The 14,591-nt window shown below is 38.7% G+C and overlaps 1 protein-coding gene across 19 annotated transcripts in view; it reads left to right on the top strand.

The window, feature by feature from the left end:
• Positions 1 to 14,591, top strand: part of BNC2 (basonuclin zinc finger protein 2) — a 441,927-nt gene that overhangs the window by 295,858 nt on the left and 131,478 nt on the right. For all 19 annotated transcript variants that reach the window (XM_058695265.1, XM_058695268.1, XM_058695272.1 and 16 more), the window contains one exon: positions 9,617 to 9,852. In XM_058695265.1, the coding sequence (XP_058551248.1) occupies positions 9,617 to 9,852 (236 nt within the window). The remainder of the gene's footprint in view (positions 1 to 9,616; positions 9,853 to 14,591) is intronic.

Genomic DNA, 14,591 nt, shown 5'->3' on the forward strand with positions numbered 1-14,591 from the left:
TGTGCATTAATGAGTATGTTTAAGATGTCTGTTTTCCTCAGTAGCCTATTAACTTCAAGGTGGCTTGAATCATACCTGTTTTGTTCTCCACTAAATCTCTAAAACTTAGCATAGTGCCTAGAAATATTCATTGAGTGACCAAATACTAAAGTGCTAGGAATGTTTGAAAGGTAATGTGTAGCTCATTGTGGTTGGAACAGAGGCCTGTGTCAGTTACTAGGATGGATAGTAATTTGATCTGGCCAAGGTTTTCTGACCCAGGTTAAGGACTTTGTGTAAAGGGGGAGTAAGGTAGAAAAGAGCGACTTGTGGGTTGTATTTAGGTTGTATTTAGGCCAGAGAGAACAGAGATAGACCAGACCATCAGGGGTTACTTGCAGTAATGGAGGTGTGAGAGTCTAAAAGTCTGTGCTAAAGTGGTAGAAGTTAGGCCAGAGAGGAGGAATTGATCCAGGAGAAACTGTGGTGAAAAAAGTTATGTGCACTAAGTAGCTTGAGATAATTTTGAATGTTTTTGCTATATATAATGTTCAGTTAGAAAAACACCACCAGCAAGATAGAAATTTGTATCCATGGTGTGGACCTCAACCATATAAAAATTACGGACTGAAAAAAGTAGATGTAACTATATCAACATGTGGACATTAGCAGTTTTTGGATGATGGGATTATAGATGATTGTTTTATTGTTGTTGTCTTTCATCTACAGCGTTTTTTTCAGTGAGTACTTTTGACATATCTAATCAGAAAATAACAACAGTAACACAAAGGTTTGTTTCAAGCCTAGTTTCCTTAGTTCTACTTTTCATAGCACTAAGGGTCAAGTACATGTTTACAGTTGAGGACATGGAGCTTGGGTAGGTTAGGATTCACATAGAGTAGAGTAAGAGTGGTTGGATTCCTAGAGGCAGCTCATCTTAGGCAGCTGCAGAGGCAGCTCCTCTAGAATCCTGATGCTTCCCGGGCATCTCTATTGATTTCCATTCTACACCCCCAAACTAGAAAATCTTAGTCATCCTGTATCTGTGTCTCATCATCTCTGTAAGCGTCTGTTTTCTTCCCCACACTTTTTAGCTTGGTCTTGGTTCTGTGTTCTTCCTTCCTTGCTTCCTTGAGTTAAGGTAGTGGTCTTCAAGCTTTTGGCTTGCTTGCCACCAAAAAGAGTTTTGAAAATGAAGAGCCATCCTAACATTTTCATATACTAAGTAACTTGCCAAGGTCATACAGCAAATAGGTAACAGAGCTCAGATTTGAACCTTTGGAGTCTGTCCTTAAGAAACTGTCCCTTATTGGGAGGACAACGATCTTTTTTTTTTTTTTTTTTTTTTTTTTTAACACTGGGAATTTTATTTTATTTTATTTTATTTTATTTTTTTTTTTAATTTTTTTTTTTTTTAACATTTTTTATTTATTTTTGGGACAGAGAGAGACAGAGCATGAACGGGGGAGGGGCAGAGAGAGAGGGAGACACAGAATCGGAAACAGGCTCCAGGCTCCGAGCCATCAGCCCAGAGCCTGACGCGGGGCTCGAACTCACGGACCGCGAGATCGTGACCTGGCTGAAGTCGGACGCTTAACCGACTGCGCCACCCAGGCGCCCCAACACTGGGAATTTTAAATCATTGTTTTAAGTCATGATTATTTTTTTATCTCCTTAACTCTTGTTTCCAGTTCACTGTCCCCAAATTACCTTACTATAAATGCAATCATATGTTCAGTGATAAGTCTTATATCATTCAACTTATACATGCCAGCCACAAGAATTAAGAAAACAATGTAAATAGAAATTTTATTGTTTAATTTGATCAAGATGATAAAATCCAAAACAATGTATATATTACAAATTTTTATAATTTATTAAGCATAAAATGGATTTTTGTTAGAAATAAAATGGATGGGGCTATAATTTTTTTCTTCCCAAATTAGTTCATATATCAGGAAATGAATAATACTTCATGTAAGAAAGAGAAAAAGGTGCACTATCTTTCCTCCATTCTGCAGATACTACTACTGAGATACTTGCTCACATTAATAGGTGGGATTAGCAACTGTATTCCATCATCATTCAGTTCTTAGAAGTCATTTCAAATTACATGCCCAAAATTACACAATGATCAGTTAGTTCTGTTAAAAGGAAAGAAATGAAAATCACATACCTTATTACCTAGATGTTGTCATAGTCATTCACCAATTCAGTTTCTTGAAATTTTAAACCTATTAATGCCTATTTATAAATTTAGCTATTAGTCTTTCATTTAGAGGCATATTATTTATTCTAGTATACACAGAAAAGATTGAGGAAATAGAAATGCTGTATTCAAATAGTTTCTGCAATTGCTTTTTTTTTTTTTTTTGAAAAGAGATATTTCTGTCATTGCAGATTTAGTTATCTTGACTGAAAATTTTCACCAGTGCTCATGGTCAAATCATGCTGCCAAATCTAATTTAATTTTCATTGGAAAAAATTGAACTCACATTTCAATTCAAATAAAGTGAATATATTAATATGCATTTTGAGAAAATTATTAAAAAATCAATATGTTGTAGACTGGATTTCATAGAGTAGATTACTAAAACAGTCTAGAATAAAATGTGGAGCTAATAAAATTATTCACTTTACAACAGAAACGCTATTTCTTATTAATTGGTTATGATGTAATATATAAACCTAAGGTTTTTATGAAGTGAAAAATATATTAGAAGTCATGAATGAAAAGTCATGGTCTTACTTTGATAATGGGGTTCCATGTGTGTATCACAATATCGTGTTGGATTCTAAGAACAAATTAGGTTAAGAGTCACGTATTATAAAAAAATTTATTAATTTGCCTAGATCTCATGGCCAAACTTTTTGTGTATTTATGAAAGAAGTTACGTACTGCTAAAAAGTAAGTGCTTTAGCATTTAGATCATAATTTATGTTAATTTTACTTTTATTAATAAGATGTGCAAAATATTCAAAATTTTATAAAAAAATAAGATGAAAATGATGAATAACCATAACTGAAATATTTTGATATTATTTGATTAAATAATACCTTATTAAGTGATCAGCATAGTTTCTGAAAGAAATCATGCAAAATTTCAAATCTCATGTTTTATCTAGTGTGCCTTACAAATTTTGTAGGTCTAGGAAATATTCAAACTGAATTTACTGAATTTACAAGTATTCATATACTCAGAGCCTTTTCTTCCAGGTGATGATTGCTGCTTTTAGGGATGAGTGTCAGGATCAATTGAAAAGAATGGTTTAACTTTTAATATGTCGGGAGGCAAAAGCCGTTTTCAGTATTGGACACTTTGGCTTTGCTCTTACAGGATATTTTCCAAAGAGTGATTCGTTATTCAAATAGGTAGGAATGCTAGAGGTGAGTGCATTACTCCTGTCCCATTTTACTTTCTATCTGAATTCTGAATATTCCAACATAGACCCGCGTATCAAGTTCTAGCTACCCTTTACCCATATAGGTATAATCAGGAGAAGAGCACCACTTCCAGGTTCTTGGTGCTTTTATTAATCATTAAAGGAGGCTTTCACAAAGCCTCATTTATTTCAGCACCAGGAGAGTTTTCCACACTGAGTCAGCACGGCCGTATAAGGCCAGTCAGAGGATACACCATTATTTTGTAAAGAAGGAAGGGTACGGTTTTTTAAAGGAGAAATGTGAATGGCTAATCTCTATGTGCATACAGGCCTGTTCTCAGGTGGATCAATTTTAGGAAAGACTAAATAGAGGATTACAGGGTCTGGAAATTGAGTCCCCATGTCTGCATATTTCTCGGAAGGCCTTAACCTCACGTGTAGGCCCGTCATAGTTTGAAGTCCACCAAGTTAAGGCATCTCCCAGTGGAGTATTGCAAACATGTTCTACTCTATACACTTGACTCTAGCCCACCCCTTCACCCAACTCTGTCTGTGATTTTTGGTGTGGCATGTGTAATGGTATATATCAGAGTCATCTGTTTTCAAACTAACCCTGACCATCTCTCTCTCGACTTCCTCAGAGGGGGTTGTGGCTCTGTGGCTGAGGTTTGCTCAGCACCTTCGTCAGTAGCTGTTTAGTTACTGCTGACCATGCGCCATATCCCTCAAGCTGACAACTATTGTTTTAGTTAAACTTCTAGGCCCTTGTCAAAATTTTGTATCTAAAATTATAAATCATTCTAATGTTATAAAATGTTTAGTATTTTCTATGTCCTGTTAACAAGAAATAAAATTATATCATACACTTTCCATAGCTTTGGCCTTTAGTACGAAGGCTCCATAGATTGCCCATCTGATTCTTTTGTACTTATCTCTAACTATTTTGCCTCAAGTATTACACATTCTTTGGGTAGTCTATTCTCTGACACATATCAGTGGTTCTCAAAGTGTGGTCCCTGGCCAGCAACATCAGCCTCCTGTAGAGACTTATTAGAAATGTAAATCCTTGGTCCCCACCACAGACCCAATCAGAAACTCTGGAGGCAGTGGTCCAGCAATCTGTGTTGTCATAAGCCCTTGAGATGATTTCTGATGCACATAATGTTTGAGAACGCCTGCCTTAGCATCTACCTAGATTGCTCTCCTCCTCTCTCACTTGCTGAATTCTTAGTTGTCATATAAGACAATGCCTTCCTGGCAGAGTTGCCCTCTCTTCTGTATCCTACAGTACTTTTATCAAATCTCTTTTCTGGCATTTATACTGATTGCATCTGTCTACTTTTGAAGGTGGAGGCCACAACATAAATTACTTTTGCATCTGCATGCAGCACCTACCTTGGTGATAAGTTATTAAGTGCTGGTGAATAAATGAATGTATGCATGAATGAAGGAGAAGAGCAATATAGGAGGAGTGGTGATCAATAAGGTCAGCTGCTGTGAAGAGATCATGGAGAATAATGAAGGAAAAAAGCTATTGGATTTCATAGTAAGGCAGGTGTTGGTGACCTTTGAAATGCTTGCTTCAGCAGAGTGATGGGCAAGAAGCCCAGATTGCTGCGAGTTAGGGACTTCCAACATGATGAAGATTTGCAAGTTTCCAGACTTATTGACTGTTTATCTGAACATGTGGTGGAAACAGAATTTTCTTGGGAGAAATAACTACGTGACCTTAGTTCAGTTACTTAACCTCATTGAGCCTGTGATCTCTGAATAGCCAATAATAGTAATACTGTGTGGTTTTTTATTTTTTAAAGGATTAAAGTAGATCATTGTAACCCCCTAGAATGCCTGACATTGACTTAGTACTTACATGGTCATTTCCCTTAGCCCCCCACCCCCACATACAATTTATTTAATAATGTTGATGGTGTCCATTACCCTTTGTAAATTTGCATAAGATATGAAATTGTTAAGGATACCTTTATTCCAGTCATTGGAGAAATTGTGAATTACAATTGGAATTGTGAATTGGAGAAATTTGGGCTGGAACTAGTTGAACCATTGATAGCTGCTTTGAAATTACATGGTATCCAGCTGGAAAAGTACCCCCAAAAGTGGAATTTTTTTGATACAAATTATGGAATACTACTTCAAGCAGACATATAAGGGGAGTGTGTGGAGAGAGTTTTTTTTGTGTTTGTTTGTTTGTTTGTTTTGGCTCATGTGGCAGAAAACTTCAGGGGATAGTGCCAGCCTCAACACTGCCATATCCATATCTTCTATATCAAACAGTATTATCAGTGGTTGGTCTTTCTCAGACCATCTTGCAGACTGCCTTCTATATGATTCTCATTCTCAAGCATATGTATCAGCTACAAATATCTAGGAAAGGGAAGACTTACCAGGAGTTCAAAGTAAAATCCTACATTCAATTTCACCTTTCAGACTTAGGTCACTTGCCCATTCTTAAACCAGTTGCTGTGGCCAGGGGCCCGGGATGTCCTGGTTTTCCTGGCCTGGCTTAAGGAACATTCTAGTTGATGGAATAATTGATACTGAGTGTAGGAGAAGAGTTGCTCCCCAAAGGGAAATCCAGTTTCTGGTACCAGAGTGAAAGGGAGTAGATGCAAAGCAGACAAAGCATTTGATAACATCTTATTGTATAGAAAAGTGCTTTTTTAAAAACTGTGCTTCCAGGAACCCTAGGGGTTCCACTGAAATGCTTAAACAAGTTGAAGGGAAGAAGAGAGGAACAAATGATTGGAAGCTCTCTAATCCACATGCACTCCAGCTTCACCAAGGGTAGCTTTCGTTTTATATATCTTTATATCCAGTTTTTGTTAAGATTTCGTTTCAGGGGTTCCTGGGTGGCTCAACCAGTTAAGCATCTGACTTTGGCTCAGGTCATGATCTCGTGGTTTGTGGGTTTGAGCCCCGTGTCAGGCTCTGTGCTGATGGCTCTGAGCTTGGAGCCTACTTCAGATTCTGTCTACCACCTCCCCCCCCCCCCCCGCCCCCGCCTCTCTCTCTCTCTCTCCCCTTCTCTCTCTGCCCCTCCCCCCATTCACTGCCTCTATCTCTGTCTCTCAAAAATAAATAAATATGAAAAAAAAAGATTTCATTTGAAATGGAATTTGGGGAATACCATTGGTACAGGATAATTTAAGATGGTTAGACCCTTCAAGTATAAAGGTAGGTGACTTTTTTCACTTATTCTCATGAATAAGTTCTTGCCTTACCTCCCGTTCATCCCCATTGGCCCACCTCATGTTCCGAAACCCACCAAGACTCAGACTTGAGTTCTCCACAGTCAGATTCAGGAAAATCATGACATTGGGCAGACATCCAGTTCTTAGTTTATTGTTATTATGACACTTAAAAAATTGTCACTTACCCATTGCCCACCTAGGAGACATCCCCAAAAGTGGTTGACAACTTGGTGACTCGGTATGATCCAAAAGCAGAAAATTTTGATACATTCAAGAAATTTGACAGATAATAAATCATCTTTGATGATCTGTTTAAGCTGAAGTTTGTAGTTGACATCTGAAAGCTGGGTAGTTTAATATTTTTCAAGCCTTCATCTGTGGCTCATCTCCTAGGTAATTTCTGCTTAAATCACACTCTCAGGTTTTTCCTCTTATCTACTGTTGACTTTCTTTAAATACCTGGCCCACCCTTTCATGCTCCATATGTTTGTGTAAATAAAGTTTTATTAGAACACCGCACGCCATTAATTTAAGGCTTGTCTGCTCTTCCTCTTTAACAGCAGAGGTGAGTACTTGTGAAACAGAACATATGACCCACAAACCTAAAATATTTACTGTCTGGACTTTTACAGAAAATGTTGTTGACCACATATTTATGTGGCTTATAGTAGTATTCTTACTTTTTGACATGTGGCGTATTTATGAAGAAGAATCAGGTAATGTCCTTATCATATTATTCTCACTTTCTGATGTTCTCAAAAGCATTTTTAGGGAAATGTTTTTGCCTTATGTTTCCAGTTGTGCTCTTTCAGTTCTTTGAACAACTTCTCAACAGTTTAGTCCTTTTCATCTTCTTAAACTGCCAGCCCTTTTTTGAAGAGTAGGAGGGAGAGAGTGACAACTTTCCACCCAGCCCTTGCACACACAGTACACACACCTGCATGTACTTAATGCATGGCTATAGGTACCAAACATAGGTACAAAAATCGAGATTTAGTGTCATCTTACTTTCCCTCTACTGAGCCCGATTGGTTTCATATTTGTGGTCATAGCAGTGTATTTGGTGAAGAAGTGTTTGATGCAGGCCAGGAGGGTTGATGAAGGGAAATGGGGAGAGGAGCAGATTTTCCCTGACCTGGCCGCTGGATTCTTTAAGCAGAGCAGCTTACTCATCAGAAGGCTGAGTAGAAAAGCTGTATTTGAAGAAGAACAGGGATAATAATACCTCATTCCTGCATTTTTGCAGTCTAAATGCCCTGTGGAGTGAGAGAAGACTTCAATCCCTAGGCTTGTGAATCCCTTATCTTTCCCAAACGTTAAATTAATTTTTAAAGCTATTTATTCAAAGTTGACTTAACCACTAGAATAGGAAAGATCAGACAAATCAGCTTCAAGAAATGAAGTATGAGGAAACCCGAACTCTTTGACAAAGTATTCCTGGGAGTAAATGTGTTGAATGAAGCCAGCGGGTAAATGATAAGGGCCTTTACACTGTGGATGTAAGAAAGCAATTTATCAAGAGTACATGAACTCTCTGGTGACCATAAGTCAGGAGGAAACGAGAGTGGAGGAGGAACCCTGGAAAAAATACATTTGAAATACTTAAAAAAAAAAAAAAAAAAACTATGTGTGTGCATGTACTTTTAAATACCTGCATTAATATGCAGAAATACTGGCATATTAAAACAGGAGTAGCTCAGTGTGCACATATACAGTTACCTATACTGTGAGGAGGTCAGGTGGTGGGAAGAGTGGTAGAGAAAGGCCAGGCATTGGTTGAGAACTTGGAGAAACCTTGGGCACTCTCAGGTGTAGTTATGATTTGAGCCTGGTTGTTGTCTGGTATCCATTTCCCTGACTTACGAGTTTAGATGACCATCTTTCAAGCTCACAAGTTTATCTTTTCTAATCTCTGGAAGGTCATATGTGTATAATTCTGACAGTTGATCTAAGGCTTTTGTGTTCTCTTAACCAGTTCAAAGCACTTCTCCTTCATTATCTCAATCTTTGCAGTGTCTCTTTGAGCCTTGTAGATGAGACAATGTTATCTTAATTGTTCACATTAGAGAAACTGAGGAAAATGTAATTACATTATCTGCAGTAGCGTTCCCAGGAACTCAGATAAGGATGGGGACTGGAAGGTATGACCTTATCTTGGCTTTTAGATCTAGATGTAACTTCCTACATATGAAGAGAAAAAGGCCTCAAGTGTTTACTGCGAGAATGGTCATCCTGTTTTCTGTACTGACATAATGCTCCTGAAATACACAGAAATTCTTCAACTTCGATTTTTCTCATTTCCCACCCCTCCCCTTTTTTCATCTGATTCTAAACCCTTATCATAACTGTTAATAAAAAGGGACTAAGTTACAATTTGTATTTTTTTGTGAACATGCCAGGGAACATTAAACTGTCTAACAGGTGAATAGCAAGAGGGAGAGTTGAAAGAACTACTTCTTGGGATAATCCTTGCACGCTAATTTCGTTTGAGTTAAATTACTAGCCCTCTACACAGATGTCACACTTTCCTTATTCCCTCAAATTAGGCCTTTTACCCCTGTAGTCTAAAGAACGTGTTTCTCTTCCTCTTTAAACCATTCAGGTATTCCTGGTCTTATTCAGAAAACTGGTATCCGTTGAGCCTGCTCTTATGGCAGGAGTTGGGAATTGTTTGTTGGTCTGTCTTTGGTGAGGGGTGGAGGACACCATGGTAACTTGGGCTGAGCCATAGTTCAATTAGCAAATTAATTAGGTTTTTAGAGCCAGCCACAGTCATTTAGAAACATTCTCAGTGGCTCTCTTTCTAAAAGTCAAATGTGTTTTGCATTTGCTGTCGTCTGCAATTTATAAACCATCAAAAAAAGAAAAAAAAGCAAAATAGGAAGGGGGTGGGGAGAGAACTATTTACATTGCAAAATTTTGCTTCAACATCTGTGCTTATGATCCATCTGTAGAAATGGAGCCCTGATAACTTCCAGTGACTTGTTTCTACTTTCTTTGTCTCTGTCCTTTCCCTTTCCGGAACTTTGGTGGGACCACCACAGCCTTGGATAAGCTCAGCACGCAGCACCTATACCACCCCACCCAGGTGGAGATTGTGCAGTCCAACGTGGTGTTCGACATCAGCAGCCTGATGCTCTACGGGACACAAGCGGTGCCTGTGCGGCTAAAGATCCTTCTAGACCGTCTCTTCAGTGTCCTGAAGCAGGAGGAGGTGTTGCACATCTTGCACGGCCTGGGCTGGACTCTGCGGGACTACGTCCGGGGGTACATCCTTCAGGTAGGGGGAGGACAATGAAGCTCGTGTCTGGGCAGCTCTAGGAGGGCTTGAGGGAGAACCCTTGCAAACCTGGTCTCTTTCCTGCCCCTTGCAGGCCTGGGCATGCGCACCCTCTTCTGATGAAACTGGTCCTTTTGGCAGGCTTGTCAGGGAACCGGGGGGAAGGCAGTGTGTCCCAGCACGCTGGCATGGGGCCTCAGTGGCAGATATTAAAAAGGAAAAAGTGGCCTGTTGCCTAGTGTTGCTTTGTTTGCATCTTTTTAAATGCAGTGCTCTCTCCCTACAACATGAGCTTCCTGCTTCTCCAACAAGTCTGACTGTAGCCCTACTAAAAGGAAGGGCTCTTTGAGGTGGGTGATGGGTATACGAAAATCTGAGATTACATTTCATCTGGGTTTATAGAGCTTTAGCTGGCACTGAATTGGTGCATTTGGTGATTTTGGGGGGGTTGTCTGTGTACCCTATTTATTGCTTCTTCATCAGAGTCAAAAGAACTGTAACCTCTGTAAACTCCCTGCTTTTATAACTAGAAAACCCTCACATTCCAAAACACACAGACATTGTTATAGATGTGGCTTTCACAACACCTCTTCTTCTAGCTTGAGCTCCTTCTTTGTGTCAGTGGCACTTCCAATCTGGTAAGGGTCTTTTTAGACTTTTCCTAGAGGCCTGCAGCCTCCACTTCCCACCCCCGCCCCCAACCTCCCTGCATTTTTTCGTCATTTTTTGCAGTATGAGTCGTTTTGCATTGTGTACTTTGCCTCTGAAATGTTTTTATGGCCATCTGTCTTCCTACGACCCTTGAAGGGTAAATGTTGAAAACAGCATGTTGGGAGACCCCAGGATCCAAAAAGACTACACTGGACGATGAAGAAGTACTCCCTCCTGCCAAAGGAGATCACAGTTGGAGAAGGTAGAATCTGAAGTGATTTTTGAAATTTCTTATGGGGATAATATCAGGAGAATTGACCCCTTCAAAAAAAAAATTGTTTTTGGCTCTGCCAGGCTCGTTTATTCCCTGAATTGCCCTGTGCTGTGTGCAAGCCCTTGGCTGCCAGCTTGGTATGTGATGAGTGGGGAGCCTCACATCTCCCCCTTGCTTTAACCTGGCATAAAAACACACACATTCCTGTCGTTCTCCTATGTGGTACCTCCAGGTGTTAGCAAGGGCAGGAGAGCAGAGAGGTATGGCAGGAAGTAGAGAGAGACAGAAGGTGGAATACCTGTCGGCTCCCGTGACTGCTTTGGTTAGCACTGAATCATTACTTAGTTTAGTGAGATGTCAACTTGGAAGGCACAGAGAATTTGGCCCTCAGAAGACAAGATGATGATGATAATAGGAATAATTATATATTACGTTTTCAGTTTATAAAAGACCTTCACAAGCATTATCTCATTTGCCTCAGGATGGGGCCATTTCAGTGGGGTGAGTGGAAAGTTAAGTGCTGGGTGGTCAGGGGACATGAGGGGGCATGAGGTCCAGGAGGAAGGGGCAAGGAAAAATAAAGCACGGAACCAGTTTCACAATCCCTGCTTATCCTGGCCTGGAGATACATATGGTACCACATCTTTCTACAGTCATTTCTACAACAGGATTATTAATATCCATTTGGGATAGCTCTTACTCTACAGAAAGGAACAAAACTCTTGCACATTTTTGAACAGAAGTGTTAGCTTGGCTAAGCACTCTTTATTCAAAACCTAAAGCAGTATGCCCCAATCTCGTACCATCTTTCCTGTAATACCATCAATGCTGTATTTCAGTTCTATGTGTATATTTTTACCTAAGACATTTGGAGCACAGTATCTTCCTGTCCAGACAGATATGTGAATGACTGATTATTTGCCCTCTTAACCCAGTTCACTATAGCATTTTGATGACAATAAATATAGGACCTGCTGGATGTTCTGTGATATGGTCCTAATGTTTTGCCTTGACCAGTACCTATTCTTTGTTTTCCTGGAAATTAGTATTTAGGTGTTAATTTTTCTCCATTTTAGCATATCTCTAAGGCACACATTGAAAATGTGCTTTGAAATATACTTCATGTTTCTTTTTGTATGGGGGCCCAGGTTTTAACAATACGAAATTACAAGAGAAATTAAGTATGAGAGGAAAATTCAGCAAAACTGTGTACTGAAATTTATAAAGTCTCTTATTTGGGAGTGAAATGTTACACTTAAAGAATTCTGTCAAAAATAAAAAAGAATTCTGTCATTTATTATGATACTTAAGTTATAATTAATTTTTATTAATTTAATACAGAGTTTGACAAAATCTTAAACTTAATAGACATTTTGAGAAAATCATAGATGATTTTTACACTAGAAGAACACTAGGTTTAGTTTCTATCTTGCTTTATTGATAGGATTGATATAATATAGATTTTATTTAAAGGATGCTTTTTGTTACTCAGTTTTTATCATCTGCTTCTTATGAAAACAGTTATTGGTTTAGGTAAAAATCAAGAGGTTGAAGGATCCAAAACTATGTAGTGAGAAATGCTCATTTTGCTTGAAAAAACACTAAAAAAAACCCCAAGAGTTAGGCTTATAGAAATAAACTGTTTTCCTCTACAGCAATGTGATTTGGTTATTGGCCAATATTTTAAAAATTATAGGTAGTAATGATCAGGTGTACACAAATGACTTTGAATATAATTATATGTGACATTTTTATGCAAGTAGACTGTAAAATGTGTGTCCAAAGTTTGTGGAATCTTATAATGCACTGTTAGTGTACAAGTCATTTTATCTGGCTAAAACTCAATTGTCTTGTAGCCCTCAAGGCATCAATTTTAGCATTATTGCTCTCAACAACAGTATATTGAATATTATGTCAGTTAAAGGAGAATAATTATCAAGGCAAGTTAGGGTGGCTGTTAGTCTTACCACATATTGACTTGGTTAGCAGTTGGGTATAGATTGTGTTACTGGGGAAATGAAGATGTACAGTAAGTTGAACTGGTGAAGCCAGGATATTAATTTAACTCTCCCTGGGCCTAAGCCTACATCCCTTATGTATATACAGCTACTGCTGGTTTCAGAGATAGTTTTGAATGTGGAAGAATAGCAGGTGTCTGATCTGATTTTGAATTTTTGGATGTGGGGGAAAAGAGGAATAGACTGTTCAAAACTATCATTTACAAGTGTATATGAAGAGATTATTAAAAGAAAAAGGGAGATGATAGTGATGCCACAGATTCACTTAGAAGACTAGCAATATCTTTCAAGAATCTTGTGCTGTTTTGATAAAAACTACTTTTAACTTATATAATTATCCATGTAATTCATAAGCAAGACAGCAAGGTGTAATATGTATAGCATAACTTGGGCCACAATGACTTAAGAATCCAGGTAAACCTTAAAGGTAGAAAACCTCAGACTCTCCTGTGTAGCAATTAGAGTGTTCATTCATAAAGTACAGAAAAAGTGAGGTAGATTTTAGGCATTTTTCCACAAAATAGCAGAAAAAGGAAATAGGCAATTAGATGCTAAAATCTAAATATGAAGGACCATAAGATGTTTTTTCTGCTGCCAAAGAATAATTCTTTTTTCAAGTCTATATCTCATGGCACATATATTGACAGTAAATAAAAGCAGTGTCCTGCTCTTTCCCCATTTTCCCTGTCTTTGACCTAGGATACAAAGAATACACGTGATCATCATCGTTGAATTTAATCATTTAAAAATCAGGTGTTCACCCAGTCATTTTTCCGTTTGAACTTGTAACTGACTTGCAGCCCATCTGTGGAAATCTCTTGCTTTGCAAATGAGTCCTGCCAGAATGCAGAGAACCATATCAGACACTTCGAATAATTAGCTAAGGTGTCAGCAGCCTTGTGAGAGGGCGAGTAGTGATGCACATTTCAAATCACCTGTGTCTTGAAACAGTCAGAACTAATAGAACCATCAATACTTTAGGAGAATATTTCCCAGAGTATTGTGGGGGCACTAGTCTTCCAGAGGTCTAACTTTAGATTTGGCAGCAACTATACTCAGGATCTTTCTGATAGAGCCTCAGGGTACACCTTAGCATAATAGAGGCTGTGAGAAGTTCTGGAATAAGTGGCTTGTGAGAGTAGGTAAGTAGATTTCCACCAACCTTCTTCACTTCCGAGCCTTTTCCAATCAAGCTTATTAGAACTCTTCCTCAACTTGAGACATTCACGTATAAGGATTCTTCTGCCTGGACTCCCCTACTCCTCTCTCTACATGGGCAATTACTTGTTCTTTAGGTGTCAGCCAAAGTCCTACTTTTTCACAGAGGCCTTTTCCATCCAGGTTAAGCAGTGTAAGTCTTTTCTCGTGTGGCTCTACCTCAGGACTGTTTCCCTCAAGCTCCAGTCCAATTTAAAATCAATCAATTAAGTCAACTGTTAAAATGGTTTTTTTCTTGACTTCCTCACTAGGGAATGCCACAGAGGCAGGGCACTCAATAAATATTTGTTAAATGAATGGGTAAAAAAAATCTGCTTAACTTGGTATAGCTTGATGTTTCACCATGGAACTCATGGAATATGCAGTAACTTCAGTTGGTCCGAGGGTCCTTAGCCTTTCCTCAGGTTTCCCAGGTACCAAATGCTGTAACAACAGATGCGCTCCTGAGGGTGGATGGGAAGAGGAACAAAGGCTCCCACACCCTCTAGCTAGTGGTCGGTGTAGAATTAAGTGTTTTGTGGTATCCATGTGTTAGAAAACATCAATACTCAGCAAACACTTGTATTTAAACAGCTCTT

Source organism: Neofelis nebulosa, chromosome 12 (genome assembly GCF_028018385.1).
Source record: "Neofelis nebulosa isolate mNeoNeb1 chromosome 12, mNeoNeb1.pri, whole genome shotgun sequence".
Classification (NCBI taxonomy): Eukaryota; Metazoa; Chordata; class Mammalia; order Carnivora; family Felidae; genus Neofelis; species Neofelis nebulosa.